The 18,597-nt window shown below is 40.7% G+C and overlaps 1 protein-coding gene across 1 annotated transcript in view; it reads left to right on the top strand.

The window, feature by feature from the left end:
- pigg (phosphatidylinositol glycan anchor biosynthesis class G) overlaps positions 1-18,597 on the top strand; it is a 345,004-nt gene that overhangs the window by 175,544 nt on the left and 150,863 nt on the right. Inside the window, exon 6 of the mRNA XM_034181167.1 lies at positions 13,673-13,885. Within this exon, the coding sequence (XP_034037058.1) occupies positions 13,673-13,885 (213 nt within the window). The remainder of the gene's footprint in view (positions 1-13,672; positions 13,886-18,597) is intronic.

The following is an 18,597-nucleotide window of genomic DNA, read 5'->3' as shown; positions in this document are numbered from 1 at the left end:
GTTGTTTTACCAGGCAGTGTTAGAGAGCCTAGTTAGGTATGGCATGACTGCCTGGTACGGCAATCTTTCTGTACAATTTAAAACGAAACTTAACAGACAAATTGATGATGCAATTAAGATAATCGGAAAGAAACAATATCAGTCCCTCAATACACTCTATGAAGAGTCTGTTTTGAAAGCAGCTCAGAGGATACTGATGGATTCAGTTCATGTTCTTCATGCAGAGTACACTCTCCTTCCTTCTGGGAGAAGGTACAGAGTTCCTCGGAGTAGACTGAATAGATTTAAAAATTCATTCGTCCCCATGTCTATTAAATTGTTAAACAATAATGTTTAAAATTGGAATTATGCAATATTTATGGTGTTTCTCCTGACTCCTGTCATGTTAATTTGTTATGGATGTGGTTGTGTTTTTATCTGTATTGTTTGTTTTCTCTTTTCTTGTAAGGCACCTAGCATGAGTCCAAGACAAATTTCCCTGAGGGGACAATAAAGTGTATCGTATCGTATATATATATATATATGTATGTATGTATGTATGTATATATATATATATATATATATGTATGTACGTATATATATATATATATATATATGTATGTACGTATATATATATACATACATATATATGTATGTATGTATGTATGTATATATATATATATATGTATGTATGTATGTATATATATATATATATATATATATGTATGTATGTATGTATGTATGTATGTATATATATATATATATATGTATGTATGTATGTATGTATGTATATATATATATATATATATATATATGTATGTATGTATGTATGTATGTATGTATGTATATATATATATATATATTATATGTATATGTATGTATGTATATATATATATATGTATGTAGGTATGTATGTATGTATTTAATAATAATGTATGTAGTATGTATGTATGTATATATATTTGTATGTATGTATGTATGTATATATATATATATTTGTATGTATGTATGTATGTATATATATATATAATTATGTATGTATGTATGTATGTATGTATGTATATATATATATATATATATATATATTATTATATATATATATATGTACGTATGTACGTATATATATATATATATATATATATGTATATGTACGTATATATATATACATACATATATATATGTATATGTACGTATATATATGTATGTATATATGGAGTGAATGGAGCAGAGACCTCCTTTTCAAGAACAAGCCAAGGAGGTGCTTTCTCTGGAGGCATAAACCAATGAGATAAATGCCTGAGAGAGAAAGCATAATAATAATACAGTAAGTTCGGGATTCCCAGTCCTCCACTATCCACCGGTCTCTGTAGTTTTTTCAAGTTAAGCCTGGGTTTTTTATAATTCCATATAAATTCTTTACACAACCTGTCAAACTTTTTAAAATATGATGATTGAATATATACCAGTAAAGCCTGTAACAGATAGTTAAATTTGGGAGTACATACCATTTTAATAATGTTCACTTTACCCCACATTGAAAGATACAATTGGTTCCAGCGTTCTATGTCCACCTTCATACAATCAAGTAGTGGATCAAAATAAATTTTTATAAGGTTAGATAATTGTGGGGGAAATGTAATACCTAGATATTTTAAACCTTTTTTGGGCCAAGAAAACGTACCAGGGGAAAAAAATGTTTTGGGGCAGTAAACAGTGAGTGGAAGGGCCTCTGACTTTGTCCAGTTGACCTTATACCCTGAGATATCTGAAAATGTATTGTAGAGAGAACAGCGCAGAAAGGGAATTTTGAGGATCAGATACAAATAAAAGGATATCGTCTGCATATAGCATTAGCTTATGACAGCTTTGGCCAATAGAAATACCCGGAATTTTAGCTTCTCCTCGTATAGCTACCGCCAGCGATTCAAGGGCTATTGCAAAAAGAAGGGGAGACAGGGGGTCCCCCTGTCTTGTGCCCCTTCCTAATTTGAACGATGGACCAAGTATGCCATTTGTGAGGACCGATGCTTTTGGACGTGTATATATATAAGCCGTATCCAATTAATAAACTTGCTACTAAAACCAAAATATTTGAGCGTTAAAAACAAGTACTGCCATTCGACTCTATCGAATGCTTTTTCAGCATCCAATGAAATGGCTGCAATAGGGTCCTGACGATCTTGAACTGCCCACATAATGTCCAGCAGCCTTCTAACATTATCAACTGAGCATCGGGAGTGTATAAAACCCACCTGATCAGGATGGATCAGGTGAGTCATGACATGATCTAATCGATTGGCCAAGATTTTAGATAGTATTTTGCTGTCGTAAGAGGTCAAACTAGGTCGATAGGTCGATAATTACGGCAGTCTGAGGGGTCTTTGTCTTTCTTTAAAATGAGAGTTATAATAGCTTCAGATAGCGATGGTGGGAGCATTTGTTTTTGGAATGATTCATTGTAAACCTCTAGGAGCATTGGGGCCAATTCTTCCGGGAAAGATTTATAAAATTCGGCCGTAAACCCATCTCGGCCCGGCGCTTTACTGGAAGGGAGGTGTTTAATTACTGCAATTATTTCTGCTACCGTAATTGGTGTGTCTAGACCCTCAGTTTGGTCCTGGGTTACTTGAGGAAGGTTTAAGCTCTGCAAAAACCTGCTAATATCTTCCTCTGAGGCCTGTGACTCCGAACTATAGAGCTGAGTATAAAAGTCTGTAAAAGTAGCATTAATTTTTTGGGGTTCTGTATGGAGTAGTCCGTTTGTGTCCTTAATAGCAGAGATAGCACTCATGGCTTCTCTTTGTTTGATATATCTCGCCAGTAACCTTCCTGCCTTGTCTCCCTCCTCAAAGTATTTCTGTCTTGCCCGAAAAAGACTAAATTCAGCCTTCTGTGACATTATTGTATTATATTCATATTTTAGTTTAGTTAGTTTGACCAGGTTGATTGACGAGGACTCATTTTTAAAAATTTGCTCAGTAATCTCGATTTTTTTCTCCAAATTGGCAAGCTGTTTCATATTTTCTTTCTTTCTGAAAGAAGCCTGTAATATTGCCCCTCAAAAAGGCCTTCAGTGCCTCCCAAGCCACTCCTGCTGAAGGGGCAGAAGGAATATTTGTCTCCTTGTACAAATTAATTTGTGATTTAAGAAAATTTCTAAAAGCGTCCTCCATTAACAAACTAGAATTTAATCTCCACCTGGGGGTTCTAGTAATAGCATTAAACGCGATCAAGGAGAGATAAACTGGACTATGATCTGATAATATTATATTACCAATGCTGCTATTAACAACAGTTGGCATTAAAGATTGGGATATTAAAAAGAAATCTATTCGCGAAAAGGAAACATGAGGGGAGGAATAAAAGGTATAGTCCCTGCCCATTGGATTTTGTAACTGCCACACATCTACTAGGGCGCAGGCATCAGACATTGCTTTGAGTGATTGATTTCTTCTTGTTGTGCGAGTAAAACTTTTGCTTCGGTCTAATGTTCCATCCATCACCTCGTTATAATCCCCTGCCAACAAAACAGGATAGTCCCCCGGATCTGAAATCTTTTTTTCCAGCTGGCCAAAAAAAGACGGGTCATCAGTGTTGGGAGCATAAATATTAGCTAAGATAATATTTGTGCCTTGAATTTCACACAACATAATCAACATCCTACCCGCCTCATCTACACTCTGTTTCAGGCATTTAAATGGTAAATTCCTATTAATTAACGTTGCTACACCTCTACTTTTGCTGGTTCCGCTACTTGAGCCAACAAAACCCACCCAGCCAAAACGGAGCCTCTGAGATTCTTGTCGAGATAGATGTGTCTCCTGGATAAAGACAATATCACACTTTTTAGATTTAATAAAAGATAAAATTTTCCTTTTCTTTATGACATTATTGAGACCCCTAACGTTCCAGCTCATTAAACTTAAATTATTAGGTGTCATTGATCAGATGGACAAGCAATAAGTGGTGCTGTGAATAAAACTGTATTGGTATCAAATAAAAAATAAAGACAAAAATAAAACAAAACTTAAAAGAGAAAAACCCACCACAACAAAAAACAACCCCCCCTCTCCCTCCAGAACTTCCCTTATCAAAGTCCGCGAACATACACTTAACTAACGCTGCCCAAGGCATCCCAGCCCCTCCCCCCACATATGTGTGAGTTGGTAACAGGTTATTATCTAACAAAATAATATTATACATCCCAACCTATAGTAACTTTGGCTACAACAAAGAGCATTGTATTTATCAGAATAACAATTGACAAACAACCCTCCCAAAAAAAACATTTTCTCTCACCTCTAGAAGCCCTCATCCCGTCACAATAACAAACCTTAATGGCAGAAGTGCCCATCAAAAAGTCAGAGTCTACACAGTAGTGTGTTTTCACAGAGTCCGTGTGTCACTGCGAGCTGGGAATACCTCAGTCGAGTGAATGGATAAACGACATGGCCTTCTTATGGTCTTCGAAATGCCTGGGTCCCTGCGCTGTCTTCACAACGAGCATAGCTGGGTAGATCAATGCAAAACGAATGTTCTTGTCGTGCAGGAGCTTCTTGCAGTCCTTGAACTTCGCCCGTTTTTCGTTCAGCATCCTGGAATAATCCGGGAAGACCATAATGCGTTGTCCTCCCCAAGTTACACTCCCCTTCTTTCGTGCAGCTTCAACGATGCGCTCCCGATCCTGAAGTCTCAGAAATCTGGCTATTATCGCTCTGGAGCGAGTGGGCTGCTCACCATTCTGGCTTCTGGGCATAGCTCCAAGTCTGTATGCTCTTTCCACTTCCAAACCCTTGACAAAGCTGATATCAGATAGCGACGGAATAATCCCCTCCAGGAAAGAGACCGCGTCATTGTTCTCACAGGATTCCGGGAAGCCAACGAAACGTAAATTACATCTGCGTTCGCGATTTTCGACCTCATCCAGCTTCTCCCTGAGCACCTTGACCTCCCTGCTGGTAGCCGGGGGATTAGTCTCCAGCCTCTCCTGTGCGTCCTCCAGAAATCCCAGGCGACTCTCCACGTTGCTGATATGGTTACCAATGTCAGCGAGCTTACTCTCTGTAGCACTTGTTGTAACACGAATCTCCTCAAGTTTCTTATCATGACTGTCCGACTTCTCCAGTATGAGTGCAGCGAGTTTAGCGAGCTCCCGTGCTACCTCACCAGGGACGCCGGGAGACTCCAGCGCGTGTACCTCCTCCGCCACAGAACTTGGTGGAGAAAGGAGAGGCCTTTGATTAGCCTTAGCATTAGCTTGACTCGTGCCGGCAAACTCGGAACTTTTACCGCTCCCGATTCCCGCAGTCATAGTCGGTTTAGTTGCACTTCTTGTATTGTTTGGCATGTTAGCGACGAAATGAGAGTATTACTGCATAGTTATGATCGCTCCTTGTTGAGCTGAAATATAAAATAAGGTGCGGAGGGGACGCCGATCGTTCTCAAGCAGCCATATTTCCCAAGCGCGTCACGTGACCCCGTGTTTCTTGTCTTTCTGATGCCTGATTCTGTTTTTGTTTCTCTCTGTTTAAGGTGCAGCTCCATCCAGAGATGGGAGTTGTATTTGTGCTAGAGACCCTCCTGTCCTGTGCACCAACAGCATTTCCTGAATATTCGTTTTGTGAATTGTTCTGTAATGTATGTCTGTATCATGGCCCAAGCACCCCTTTGAGTCTGGTCTCCTTGAGGTTTCTTTCTCAGAGGGAGTTTTTCCTTACCACTGTTGCTCTGGGGGTTAGTAAGGTTAGACCTTACTTGTGTGAAGTGCCTTGAGTCAACTCTGTTGCAATTTGGCGCTATATAAATGAAAATGAATTGAATTGAAATTGAAATTAAAAAAGACGGTGCTTGGATGGCAGCATGTGCTGCTCCAAAACCTGGATGTACCTTTCAGCATTGATGGTGCCATCACAGATGTGTAAGTTGTCCATGGGCACTAACACACCTCCATACCATCACAGATGCTGGCTTTTGAACTTTGCGCTGGTAACAATCTGGATGGCCTTTTTCCTCTTTTGTCTGGAGGACATGATGTCCATGATTTCCAAAAACAATTTGAAAAAAGCACACTTTTCCACTTTGCGTCCGTCCATTTCAAATGAGCTCGGGCCCAGAGAAGGCAGCGGCGTTTCTGGATGTTGTTGATGTTTGGCTTTCACTTTGCATGGTAGAGTTTTAACTTGCACTTGTAGATGTAGTGACGAACTGTGTAAACTTACAATGGTTTTCTGAAGTGTTCCTGAGCCCACGCAGTAAGATCCTTTACACATTGATGTTGGTTTTTAATGCAGTGCTGCCTGAGGGATCGAAGGTCACGGGCGTTCAATGTTGGTTTTCGGCCTTGTTGCTTATGTGTAGAAAGTTCTCCAGATTCTCTGAATCGTCTAATTATATTATGGACTGTAGATGATGGAATCCCTAAATTCCTTGCAGTTGAACATTGAGAAAATTTGTTCTTAAACTGTTGGACTATTTTTTTCACGCAGGTGTTCACAAAGTGGTGATCCTCGCCCCATCTTTGATTGTGAATGGCTGAGACTTTTGGTGATGCTCCTTTTATACCCAATCATGACACTCACCTGTTTCCAAGCAGGTGTTCTTTGAATATTCATCAACTTTTCCAGTCTTTTGTTGCCCCGTCCCAAATTTTTTGAAATGTGTTGCAGGCATCCATTTCAAAATGAGCAAATATTTGCACAAAAACAACAAAGTTTATCAGTTTGAACATTAAATATCTTGTCGTTGTGGTGTATTCAGTTAAATATAGGTTGAAGAGGATTTGCAAATCATTGTATTCTGTTTCATTTACATTTTACACAACGTCCCAACTTCATTGGAATTGGGGTTGTACGTGTGAACCACCTTTATTTCATGTCCCTCCAGAGTGGACACTGAAGGAATCGTTTGTGGCCAGTTGTTAGTGTTATTGTCTGTCACATGTGCTCCGACTGAACCTGCTCTTATCTGTGAAAAGCACAGGGTGCCAGTGGTGGACCTGTCAATTCTGGTGTTCTGTGACAAATGCCAATCAAGGTCCATGGTGCCGGGCAGTGAGCACACAGCCTACTACAGGATGTCAATCCATCTGGCCACCCTCATCAAGTCTGTTTCTGATTGTTTGTCCAGAGACATTCACATTAGTGTGCTGCTGGAGGTCATTTTGTAGAGTTCTGCCAGTCTCATCTTGTTCCTCTGTTGCACAATGGAGCGGATACTGGTCCTGCTGATGGCTTAAGGACCTTCTACGGCCCTGTCCAGCTCTCCTAGACTAACTGCCATCTCCTCGAATTTCCAAGAATGCTCTTGAGACTCTGCTGGGAGACACAGCTAATCTTTTGATAATGGAACATATTGATGTACCATCCTGGAGGAGTTGAACTACCTGTGCAACCTTTGGTAGTGTCCAGGTAGAGCACTACGCTACCAGTCGTGACACTGGCACGAGCCAAATGCAAAACTAATGAAAAATCAGTCCGTAAAGATGAGGAGGGAAAAAATATCAGTGGCCTCCACTTGTAAAACTTGTTTTGGGTGTCATCTCATTGTTGGCCAGTTATATCATTAATACCAAAGCAGCTGAAACTGATTAACAATCCCCTCTGCTACCTAACATTTTTCAAGCTACTGAGAAATAAACACTTCTAAAACAGAAAACGCTGTTTTTGGAACCTAATCACACCCCTGAACTTATTTAAAGACATTTCGCGGACGTTAGCATGGTAACATCACAGGCTGGTAACTAGCTGCAAAAGTCATCTGTTTCATTTGTGTGTAAATATATCCTCAGTCATATATTATTTAAAAGCTAGCGAGATGATAACACCTCTGGAGTCATTTACATTGTGCAGACATTAGCGTACATGCTAATTTCCTATAATTCAAAGCTAACTTCTATGGAATTACATTTGTCTCATTAATACCTGCAAATGCACAGAGGGTGATCTACTAATATTCCTTGGTTTGTACAACTTCTGCTCTTAAAACGTAAATACTGTTTTTGACTGTTTAATAGTATACAAATAATGAAAATTTGAGTTCAATGGTACATTCCAGCTTTCACCGAATTAAATATTTGTTCCATTGAAAGAATGTAAAAACATTCATTATTTGTTTTATGTAACGACTATAACAGATCCTTGTCATTTAATATTTTATTAATTTATAAAGGGACTTACATTTTGGTGTTCCACTGCTGCTGAAGTCCAAATTGTGACATGTAGTCCATGATGTTGCGCACTGACTTCAGACGTCCATTTAAAACAAAAAAAAAAAGCCTTTGTGTAGTTCCTCAGTCCAGCCAAAAATCACATCTGCTTTTCATGCATCCTGACGGTTTACAGCGGAGTGGATTGTGTGTGTGTGTGTGTGTGTGTGTGTGTGTGTGTGTGTGTGTGTGTGTGTGTGTGTGTGTGTGTGTGTGTGTGTGTTACAAGAATTAGCACCATTAGTTAGCTCAATTAAATCATCTCGCTTCTGTTATCCCACGTGCGTGCACACCCTCACACAAAAGGGAAGTGCTTGTGCACGACTGTACCACCAAAATAAAGGACTTGTGCATTTCCTCAGTACAGCGCAAAAAAAAAAAAAATCTGAAAAATGAGTCCAGCTTTTCATTCTAACTTCCTGCTAACAGCCTCCAGACAGCTTACAGTGCAGTGGATTTGTGTGTGTGTGTGTGTGTGTGTGTGTGTGTGTGTGTGTGTGTGTGTGTGTGTGTGTGTGTGTGTGCGTTCTGTGCGTGCGTGTACGTTCTGTGCGTGCATGTTTTGCATGCACGTGTGTGTGTGCGTGTGTACAGAGTGCAATGATACCAAATGTATGGAACCAAATCGCACTCTAAATGCAACGCAGCAAAAATGGGACGAATAATCCATGTCATGTGACATACAAAGCACCAATCAAATGACAAGGATCCACTCAGCTGTTACATAAAGGGGCTTTATTGAACATGTACAAATTGTACATGAGACAATAGGATCTTAATAATGAATTAAGCAACTGCAAATTATAAAGAACACAATGCTCATATGGCTGAGGCTATTTTAGCATTGCGTTATATTTGCTTCTATTTTGTCATTTGATTTTTAAATAGACGATGTGTTTTCACTTTCTTGTGTCATCCATGTATTTTGTACATATTTACAATTATATTATGCACTTACATTGAACTCACAAAATAAAATGCACGCACACAGACACTCAGGCCCCCTACTGGATAGGCATGCGAGTCCAGAATGTACAGATGTGCTCAAACGTTTACATACCCTGGCACAATTGTTGGTTTTTTGGCCATTTTTCAGAGAATATGAATGATAACACAAAACATTTTTGTACTCATGGTTAGTGGTTGTGTGAAGCCATTTATTGTCAAACAACTGTGTTTCCTCTTTTTAAATGATAATGACAACAGAAACTACCCAAATTACCCTGATTAAAAGTTTACATACCCCTGTTCTTAATACTGTGTGTTGCCCCCTTTAACATCAGTGATAGTTTGGAGTCTTTTGTGGTGGTTGTGGACGAGGCTCTCTGATGGTGAAGCTGCCACTGAATATGTTTTGGACTTTATTTACATTAATTATAAAGAAATACAAACAGTATGTCACTCTATGGTAAATCTGTGTGGAGTAGACAGTTCTCAAAAACTGAGTGACTGTGCAAGAAGGAGAAGAGTGAGGAAAGCCACCAAGACACCCAGACAACCCAGAAGAACATATAGGCTCATGTGGCTGTGATTGGAGAAATGTTAAACTAACATGAACCACATCAACATTTAAAACCCCATACTCTCACAGTGAATTTCAGCACAATGTCCATTGTCTGCTGGTTGGTTAAAATCGCTGAATTCTCCAAAAAGAAATTGTCCTATCAACTTTCCATTTTTGCAGTGTTCATTCAGTTTTTGTTTTTTTACTAGTTTGCGGGGTCCTGAACACAACATTAAACTGTCTTGTTGTTTGAAATAAACGAGAGGTGGAAACTTCCTAATGGGGCTCATTTACTTTCAGCACACATTTAAAACGGAGTTGGGTCACATTTAAAGCTTTCATTATATGAGGGAATGTGATGGCAAGCAAGTAAATATGAGTAAATGTTTTTTATCAAATAGCAAAGTGTCCTGTTGAATGACACAAACAGCTGTGTAAATGAACATCTGTTCCTGCTGCAGCGCACAGCAGAGAAACAGTGTTAAAAAAACAAAAAAACAAACAGATGAATGCCACGGTGACCGGATTTGAATCTGGACTCACCATACATTTTTTGTTGGACCACTTAGTCACTTTGGGAAATGTTCCACACAGAAAAGTTATCCACAAGAAGTGATAATCCATCATTAATTATGAAATGACAAAGTGTTAAAATTCCCAAATCGCTATCTCCACTCTAGAAAAAGACTCAAACAGAATCCAGTCTATCATTCGATTGCACAAGGGGGGGGCTCTAGGAGGGGCACCGTAGCTGGGAAGATGTGCGAGAAGGGCCCAGTGTGTGTTCAGAGTTGCTGCCACCAGCCACCGTTCCCATTACCCTACAGACCCCGACTCTCAGCAGTAGTGGGCAGCACCACCCATGTGGTGGGCCCATGCTTGTCAGTGGTGGGTGGGTGGAGGGCAACAGAGTGACTGCTCCTCCAGCCGCGGCACGAGCCTAGCCTACTAACCCAGCCTTTAGAGCCAAAGTTACAGATCTAAAGGCCCAGTCACACGGCATACACCGATTCCTGAATGAAGGGAAAAAGTAAAAAAGTCACAAATCATTGATTAAAGGTGGACGAATGAGCTTTTGACTTTTCCCATCACCGAATAGCCTGTGAATCAAAAGGTGCGAAAGAGGAACAAAACAAAACCGAAGCTAAAGTTGATCTCCATGCTTTAAATGAAACACGCCTGGAGTAACTGCTGGAGCAGTGTGTGTCTGCAGCTCTGCGTTCCAGGACTAAGCGCTGGGATGGAGCTCTGTATCGTTTGAGTCCCGGAGAAGCTGCAAACAGAAGCGCACGATCCGACCCACTGTGGAGGTCTATGCGCACGTTGGTGGATCCACCTGCTCTGGTTCAGACTGATGACGCGCTGCGTGCGCCGTCTTGCTCCAGTTAAACAAAAAAAAAAAAACACTGGTGTGTTGTGGTGGCTGTTGTATCACTGCATTTCGTAACTAAGCCATATATATTGATTTATAACAGAAAACTGTCAACAGGGGGAATAAATATAAGTGTAAACATAATTGAATATATCGGAGCAGTAAATTGATCAGTCCGTGTGAACGTTGTGCATTGAATCCACATGTGCGGTTATTTCCACCAGCTGCCACTGATCCACAGTGTGAATTCTGCCTTCCAGAACAGCTCTAATATAATCATCTGAATCATCTACCTGTTGCCACATGTATAAAAGGGCTGGATTGTCATTCATACACTCATACTGTCATATTTAATAAAAAATAATAAGTGCACGCAGGAGGTGATCGCCAGTGGTGGGCACAGCTAACCAAAAAGTTAACTTTGATAACTGCTAATCAACTAAATGAAAAGTTAATTTTTATAATGCTAAACAACCTAAAAAGTTATCGGAAGCTACAGCTAACTGTCAGGATGGGCGGCTGCCCGGTACTCGGAGTGGCTGGACCCGCACTGCAAACTCCCAGACTAGGCGGACGAGTGGACATGGTGGAAGAGAAATCATGGTCTTTATTCCAGGCTTGGTTTCGGTACACATGTGGTCAGGCAGCGCAGCAGAAGTACTAGCAGGATTAGGCAGAGATGCAGTCATGAACGAGCAGGGGTCAGAGGCACGAGCAAACACTGACATCTGGGATGAGGCAAGAGGCATGGTCGAGGTAACAGAGCAGTAGTTTGATACACAGCTTGACAAAAAACAGGACTGATAAATGGGCACTGGAAAATGTACAGAGACAACAGTCTGGCAGTGAAGTGAAGGACTGTGAGGTTTAAATACAGGTGGACTAATCAGGATGTGAGATGAAGAACAGGTGGCGTTAAAGAGGTGCACGTGAGGAAAGATCTAGAAGGGGGTGTGGCTAGTGAACAAAGATTATACACGGGCAAGATTGTGAGGAGGGGAGTGCACAAAGTGGAGTGATGTAATAGACAAAGACACGTGAGCTGGTGCCAAGAGTGTGAGTGAAAGAAATGAGGCAGGTGCAGTGAACACAATCAAATATGAGTGACGGACGAAGACAGGCAGGTGCAGTGAACACAATCAAATATGAGTGACGGACGAAGACATGATGGGAGGTGCAGGAGTGTGAAATGGAAACAAATGGCAAAAAACAGAACAGAGCTACAATGGAAATCAAAGGCAGAATATAATACAACAACAAACTGGGCATGAACATGAGAACTGAAAGAAAATATCACCAAGACAAAACTAAATTGGAACTGACTGAAGAAAACAAAGTGGTTAAACAAACTAAAAATAAAACAGACTGTGACTAACAAAACCTGACACTAAAGCACAACAGATCATATAACAAATGAGAAGAACAAAATAAACAAGTGGTAAACAATGAAAACACAAACTGGGTGAACAAAATAAGAACAGAACTGGACAATGGCTAAAGTCTAAAAGTAGCAAAGAAATAAAGTGGCAAAGCAAAATAGAACAGAATAAACCCATGATAAATAGCTAATAAAACAGAGCTGGGGCAGATAGTGGGTAAAAGGAGGAGGAAAAAATAGAATTGAAGCTCAGAGCCGGCCAAAATCATGACACCAACCGATCTGCCATAAAACCTGTGCCAGATCAACATCCAGATTAATCTCAGATTTCATGTATTAACAAATACAGTTTGGTACTGTATGCTGAGTCTGTGTCAAGTTGGCGGTTCTGGGAGAATTGAGTGATCGTGCTGGAACCAGACTGAGGGAAGTCACTAAGACACCCAGACAACGCTGAAGGAGTTAAAGGCTTCTCAGGTGGTAGCTGGAGAAACCGTGCATAGTGCAACGTTTGTCTGTTGCATTACCAGTTATACAGCTTCATGATGAAGTGTTGTACAGAAGTATTTTCTTAAAATGAACATGCAAAATTTCAGCAAAACCCAGCCTACATATGATTTGTTTTCTGTGAAATGAGGATGCAACGGGCAAATGTTGCACCATTCCCAGTTTCTCCACTCACACCCCAAATTTGCCTATAATTCTTTCAGAGCTGTCACAGTTGTCTTGGTGGCTACCCTCCCTAGTCTCCTTCCGGCATGGTCACTCAATTTTTTAAGAACTGGCAACGTGGCAGATTTATAAATACAGCGCCGTACTGGTTGTAAATTTTATTGATTGATGTAAAGGAAGACTAAGACATGTTCATGTATCCATCCCCTGACTTGTCTCAACAAAGCTGGCTGTAAAAGTAATGATTTAATCCTTATATTTAGAATAAATTCTCCTGGTCCCACCCCCCTTTTTTTTTAAGTAGTAATAGTAGTGATATGTGTGTGTGGGGGGGCGGGGGGGTTGTTGACAGTCTTAAATGCAGGAATGGATTAAATTAAGTTAGTTGACTGTACAAAACATAAATTATCTTTGATTCATACTTTTTGCAATGAAATGTTAGGCTTTTTTTCCCCCATTTTTCATATTATCCCAGATTTTTCTGATTTGGGCTTGTATGTGCTCATATTTCACCTTTATGAGGTTACTTTTTTCTCCTCTTGTGTCTGTGCTGTGATATGATAGTGGGACGGGAGAAACCTGGAGTGGTGGAGCAGGTCGACTTGACTCCGACCCTGGCCCTTGGACTCGGGCTCCCCATCTCTCAGAACAACGTGGGTCGGGTCATCCCAGGCATTTTGGAGGAAATCTCATTTAGGGACCAGCTGCGCTTCCTGCATCTCAATGGCCACCAGCTTCGCTGCCTCCTCAAAGACAGTATGCCTCAGTATGAAAAAGGTATGCTACAAATGTACTCTGTTGAATGTTTGGACTCATTAAAAGCAGCAAGTCTCATCAGTATACAGTAGCACTACTTCTGGGATAGTTATAGTGCCTGCAGCTACATTTACATGCACACAGCAATGTGGCTGTTGCCAGTAGTGACAAAATAGGGTAGTTAATAGAATTTTTAACTCAGAATGACAAAATGGGCGTAAAAAGAAAGTTTTCCTCATTGTTGCCAGTTCAGACTGTTGAAATATGTTGAGCCAACAAACACGTGGTTAATTCACTTTTATGACTTCCAACAAAACAATTCAGACAGGTCACCTGCTTGAGACATGGGATTTTATTTTGGTGATTAGAAGAATAGAAGAGCAGTCTTTGTCTTTGTCATTGTGCAGGACGGCATACAATGAAATTGTCGTTGCTCCCACAGAGCTACTGTACACCACAAAAAAGAATCAAGCCATCTTATACGCCACAAAAAAATTTTAGATAGGAAATATGCACTGTGTGTGTGTGTGTGTGTGTGTGTGTGTGTGTGTGTGTGTGTGTGTGTGTGTGTGTGTGTGTGTGTGTGTGTGTGTGTGTGTGTGTGTATATATATATATATATATATATATACGATCATGGCGCAAAGCAACGCCGTGATGAAGCCTCACGGGACATGTTCTGGCATGTCCAGGCACATCCACAATTTCTCGGATAATCACTCGATGGAAAAACCACCGACAGCTGTCTGAACGCCATCTCAAAGCCGTTCTGTGAGACCAAAACGGAGGTGGTTTTGTCTCGCTCCAGTAGTGAATCCATCGTGACATGCGAAGCCTCCGCTCAGCTTTCCATGAGTTAAAAGTGAAATCTGCCGGAAAAATGGTTGATGTACAGCTCTTGTGATAACCAGAGAAATGGCACACGATGGTCACGGATCCAGACAGCCATCCGTTTAGAAATGAAATGGTCGTTCAGCCTGTTGATGGCGGCTTTGGAGCGCGGCGCGCCCCACAGCTGCTGGGGGCCGTCCTTAAAGCGACAGTAACACTCCTTATTCTCTACCAAGCCCATAACATTTTCACCGAAAGCCAGATAAATTTTTCGAATGATTTCCAGCTGCCAGTCTCTAACAGTTTCTGAAAAAATTCTGATGGAAAAAAAGCCCAAATCATTCCGCCATTTCCTGACAATGAAAATCCGCCGAGGGGGCTGGACTACTCCTCACTCAAAGCCTGCTCACAGGCAAATGACGCAACCGATAGGCGTGAAAAAACTCACGCATGCGCACAAGGGTTCAAGCTTGTCTGACGCAATCACATGTGATTCAAATCCATATGGTTTTTAAAAAAAATAATAAGGTCGGATACTTTTCTAATAGACCGCGTGTGTGTGTGTGTGTGTGTGTGTGTGTGTGTGTGTGTGTGTGTGTGTGTGTGTGTGTGTGTGTGTGTGTGTGTGTGTGTGTGTGTGTGTGTGTGTGTGTGTGTGTGTGTGGCTGGCCCTGGGGATGAAGCTCTTTGTCAGCCTGCTGTCACATGAGTTGCAGATTTGTTTGTTTCAACTTGTTGAATCCAATTTTGTTGTCTTGTTGTCTATATGACAGAAAATAGACTGGTTCTACAGTCAACAAAAATATAAACGCAACACTTTTGGTTTTGCTCCCATTTTGTATGAGATGAACTCAAAGATCTAATACGTTTTCCACATACACAATATCAAGGCCACTCTGAAAGGTGCAGTTTTATCACACAGCACAATGCCACAGATGACGCAAGATTTGAGGGAGCGTGTAATTGGCATGCTGACAGCAGGAATGTCAACCAGAGCTGTTGCTCGTGTATTGAATGTTCATTTCTCTACCATAAGCCGTCTCCAAAGGCGTTTCAGAGAATTTGGCAGTACATCCAACCAGCCTCACAACCGCAGACCACGTGTAACCACACCAGCCCAGGACCTCCACATCCAGCATGTTCACTTCCAAGATCATCTGAGACCAGCCACTCGGACAGCTGCTGAAACAATCGGTTTGCATAACCAAAGAATTTCTGCATAAACTGTCAGAAACCGTCTCAGGGAAGCTCATCTGCATGCTCGGCATCCTCATCGGGGTCTCGACCTGACTCCAGTTCCTTGTCGCAACTTCGCACAGCCATTGAAGAGGAGTGGACCAACATTCCACAGGCCACAATTGACAACCTGATCAACTCTATGCGGAGATGTGTTGCACTGCATGAGGCAAATGGTGGTCACACCAGATACTGACTGGTATCCCCCCCAATAAAACAAAACTGCACCTTTCAGAGTGGCCTTTTATTGTGGGCAGTCTAAGGCACACCTGTGCACTAATCATGGTGTGTAATCAGCATCTTGATATGGCACACCTGTGAGGTGGGATGGATTATCTCAGCAAAGGAGAAGTGCTCACTATCACAGATTTAGACTGGTTTGTGAACAATATTTGAGGGAAATGGTGATATTGTGTATGTGGGAAAAGTTTTAGATCTTTGAGTTCATCTCATACAAAATGGGAGCAAAACCAAAAGTGTTGCGTTTATATTTTTGTTGAGTATATAAATATTGATGCAGCAACATTCCGAAAAGGTTTATTAAAAAATAAAAGGCTTATAAAAAATTAACACTGGTCATATATTGTACTTGATGACGAGATGTTGCAGAACACTGAATTCTGTCCAAATAGTGAGTGAGACGTACATGAACCTGTTCTTCACTTAGTAGTTCCTGTAATGTCAGTTTGTTTGTTTGTTATAAACACTCTGACCTTTTGAGTGGATTAATAAATGGCCTTCCAGCTGGAAAGAAATTTGCATGGGAGTCATACATATAAACAATCTGCGGTCTGTTCTTGAACACTCACGCTGCCCAATTTTTGTGCAAATGTATGTACATATAACCCCACAGATTTGCTCCTGACTTTAATCTCAGGGTCATGCTGTTGTTCAGTTATCCATCTTGTACCCTCTGTTCTTTCATTTCTGCTTTCATTTTTTTATTTCTAAGCATCAAACATAAGACACACCAACTGAAATTATATTATACGTCTTATTAGTTAAAAGTGATCATTAGAAGTCACAATTTTGAGCAAGAGATCTGTTGTGATGGCCCAGTACCTGCCATCGAATTGACACTATCGAAGAAGTAGTCTTCCTGCACTCACTGATATTGAAGTCCTTCCTGATTTGACCCAGAAACGTAGGTCAAGGTCAGTACCTTTTGAAGTCACATGAGACTGTTGTGAGATGATGTTATATCCCAAATATTTTGGGTCTGCAGTGATTTGGTGTTGAGTAAATACACAATGAAGGCCACAGACATATGAGGGGTAATTGAGAAGTTTTGAGCCTGACCCAGTAGGGCAGGGGTGGCCAAGTTCGGTCCTCAAGAGCCACATTCCTGACACTCTTAGTTGTCTCCCTGCTCCAACACACCTGAATCCAATGAAAGACTCGTTAGCAGACTTTTAATGAGCCTTTCATTGGATTCAGGTGTGTTGGAGCAGGGAGACAACTAAGAGTGTCAGGAATGTGGCTCTCGAGGAACGAATGTGGCCACCCCTGCAGTAGGGCGTGCTTCTCTGTCTTTGCATTCTGAGAAACAAACATTTCTCAACATTGCACCCAGTGAGTCAACATTTTACACATTCTTGAGAACTCATTTCCCTAAAATTTACTACTTTCCCATATATTAACATGGGGCTGGAGATTTGACCTTGTCGCTGAGCAATCCAAACCATAATCAAATATCTTCTTCCCATCCATACGCCAATGTTAATCAAACACAGATTAGGCATTCTTGAGATTTTTGACTAAGATACAAACATAGCGGCGTAGAGACGAAGGCGGTTGCAAGAGCATAGGACTCCAGCTACGAGGTCTGTTAGAAAAGTAACAGACCTTTTTATTTTTTGCAAAAACTATATGGATTTTAATCATGTGTGATTGCATCAGCCAAGCTTGAACCTTCGTGCGCATGTGTGCACTGCGCTGCGGTGGTTTGAATCATATTTGTCTAATAGATTACAATTTGTTCATGTAAATGGGGAATCTTCTTCACAGACTAAAGTTAATTATGGAGTTCCACAAGGTTCTGTGCTAGGACCAATTTTATTCACTTTATACATGCTTCCCTTAGGCAGTATTATTAGACGGTATTGCTTAAATTTTCATTGTTACGCAGATGATACCCAGCTTTATCTATCCATGAAGCCAGAGGACACACACCAATTAGCTAAACTGCAGGATTGTCTTACAGACATAAAGACATGGATGACCTCTAATTTCCTGCTTTTAAACTCAGATAAAACTGAAGTTATTGTACTTGGCCCCACAAATCTTAGAAACATGGTGTCTAACCAGATCCTTACTCTGGATGGCATTACCCTGACCTCTAGTAATACTGTGAGAAATCTTGGAGTCATTTTTGATCAGGATATGTCATTCAAAACACATATTAAACAAATATGTAGGACTGCTTTTTTGCATTTACGCAATATCTCTAAAATCAGAAAGGTCTTGTCTCAGAGTGATGCTGAAAAACTAATTCATGCATTTATTTCCTCTAGGCTGGACTATTGTAATTCATTATTATCAGGTTGTCCTAAAAGTTCCCTAAAAAGCCTTCAGTTAATTCAAAATGCTGCAGCTAGAGTACTGATGGGGACTACAAGGAGAGAGCATATCTCACCCATATTGGCCTCTCTTCATTGGCTTCCTGTT

The sequence above is a fragment of the Thalassophryne amazonica genome, chromosome 11 (assembly GCF_902500255.1).
Source record: "Thalassophryne amazonica chromosome 11, fThaAma1.1, whole genome shotgun sequence".
NCBI classification, from domain to species: domain Eukaryota; kingdom Metazoa; phylum Chordata; class Actinopteri; order Batrachoidiformes; family Batrachoididae; genus Thalassophryne; species Thalassophryne amazonica.
The sequence above is the reverse complement of the archived record's forward strand: the minus strand, read 5'-3'. Positions and strand labels throughout refer to the sequence as shown.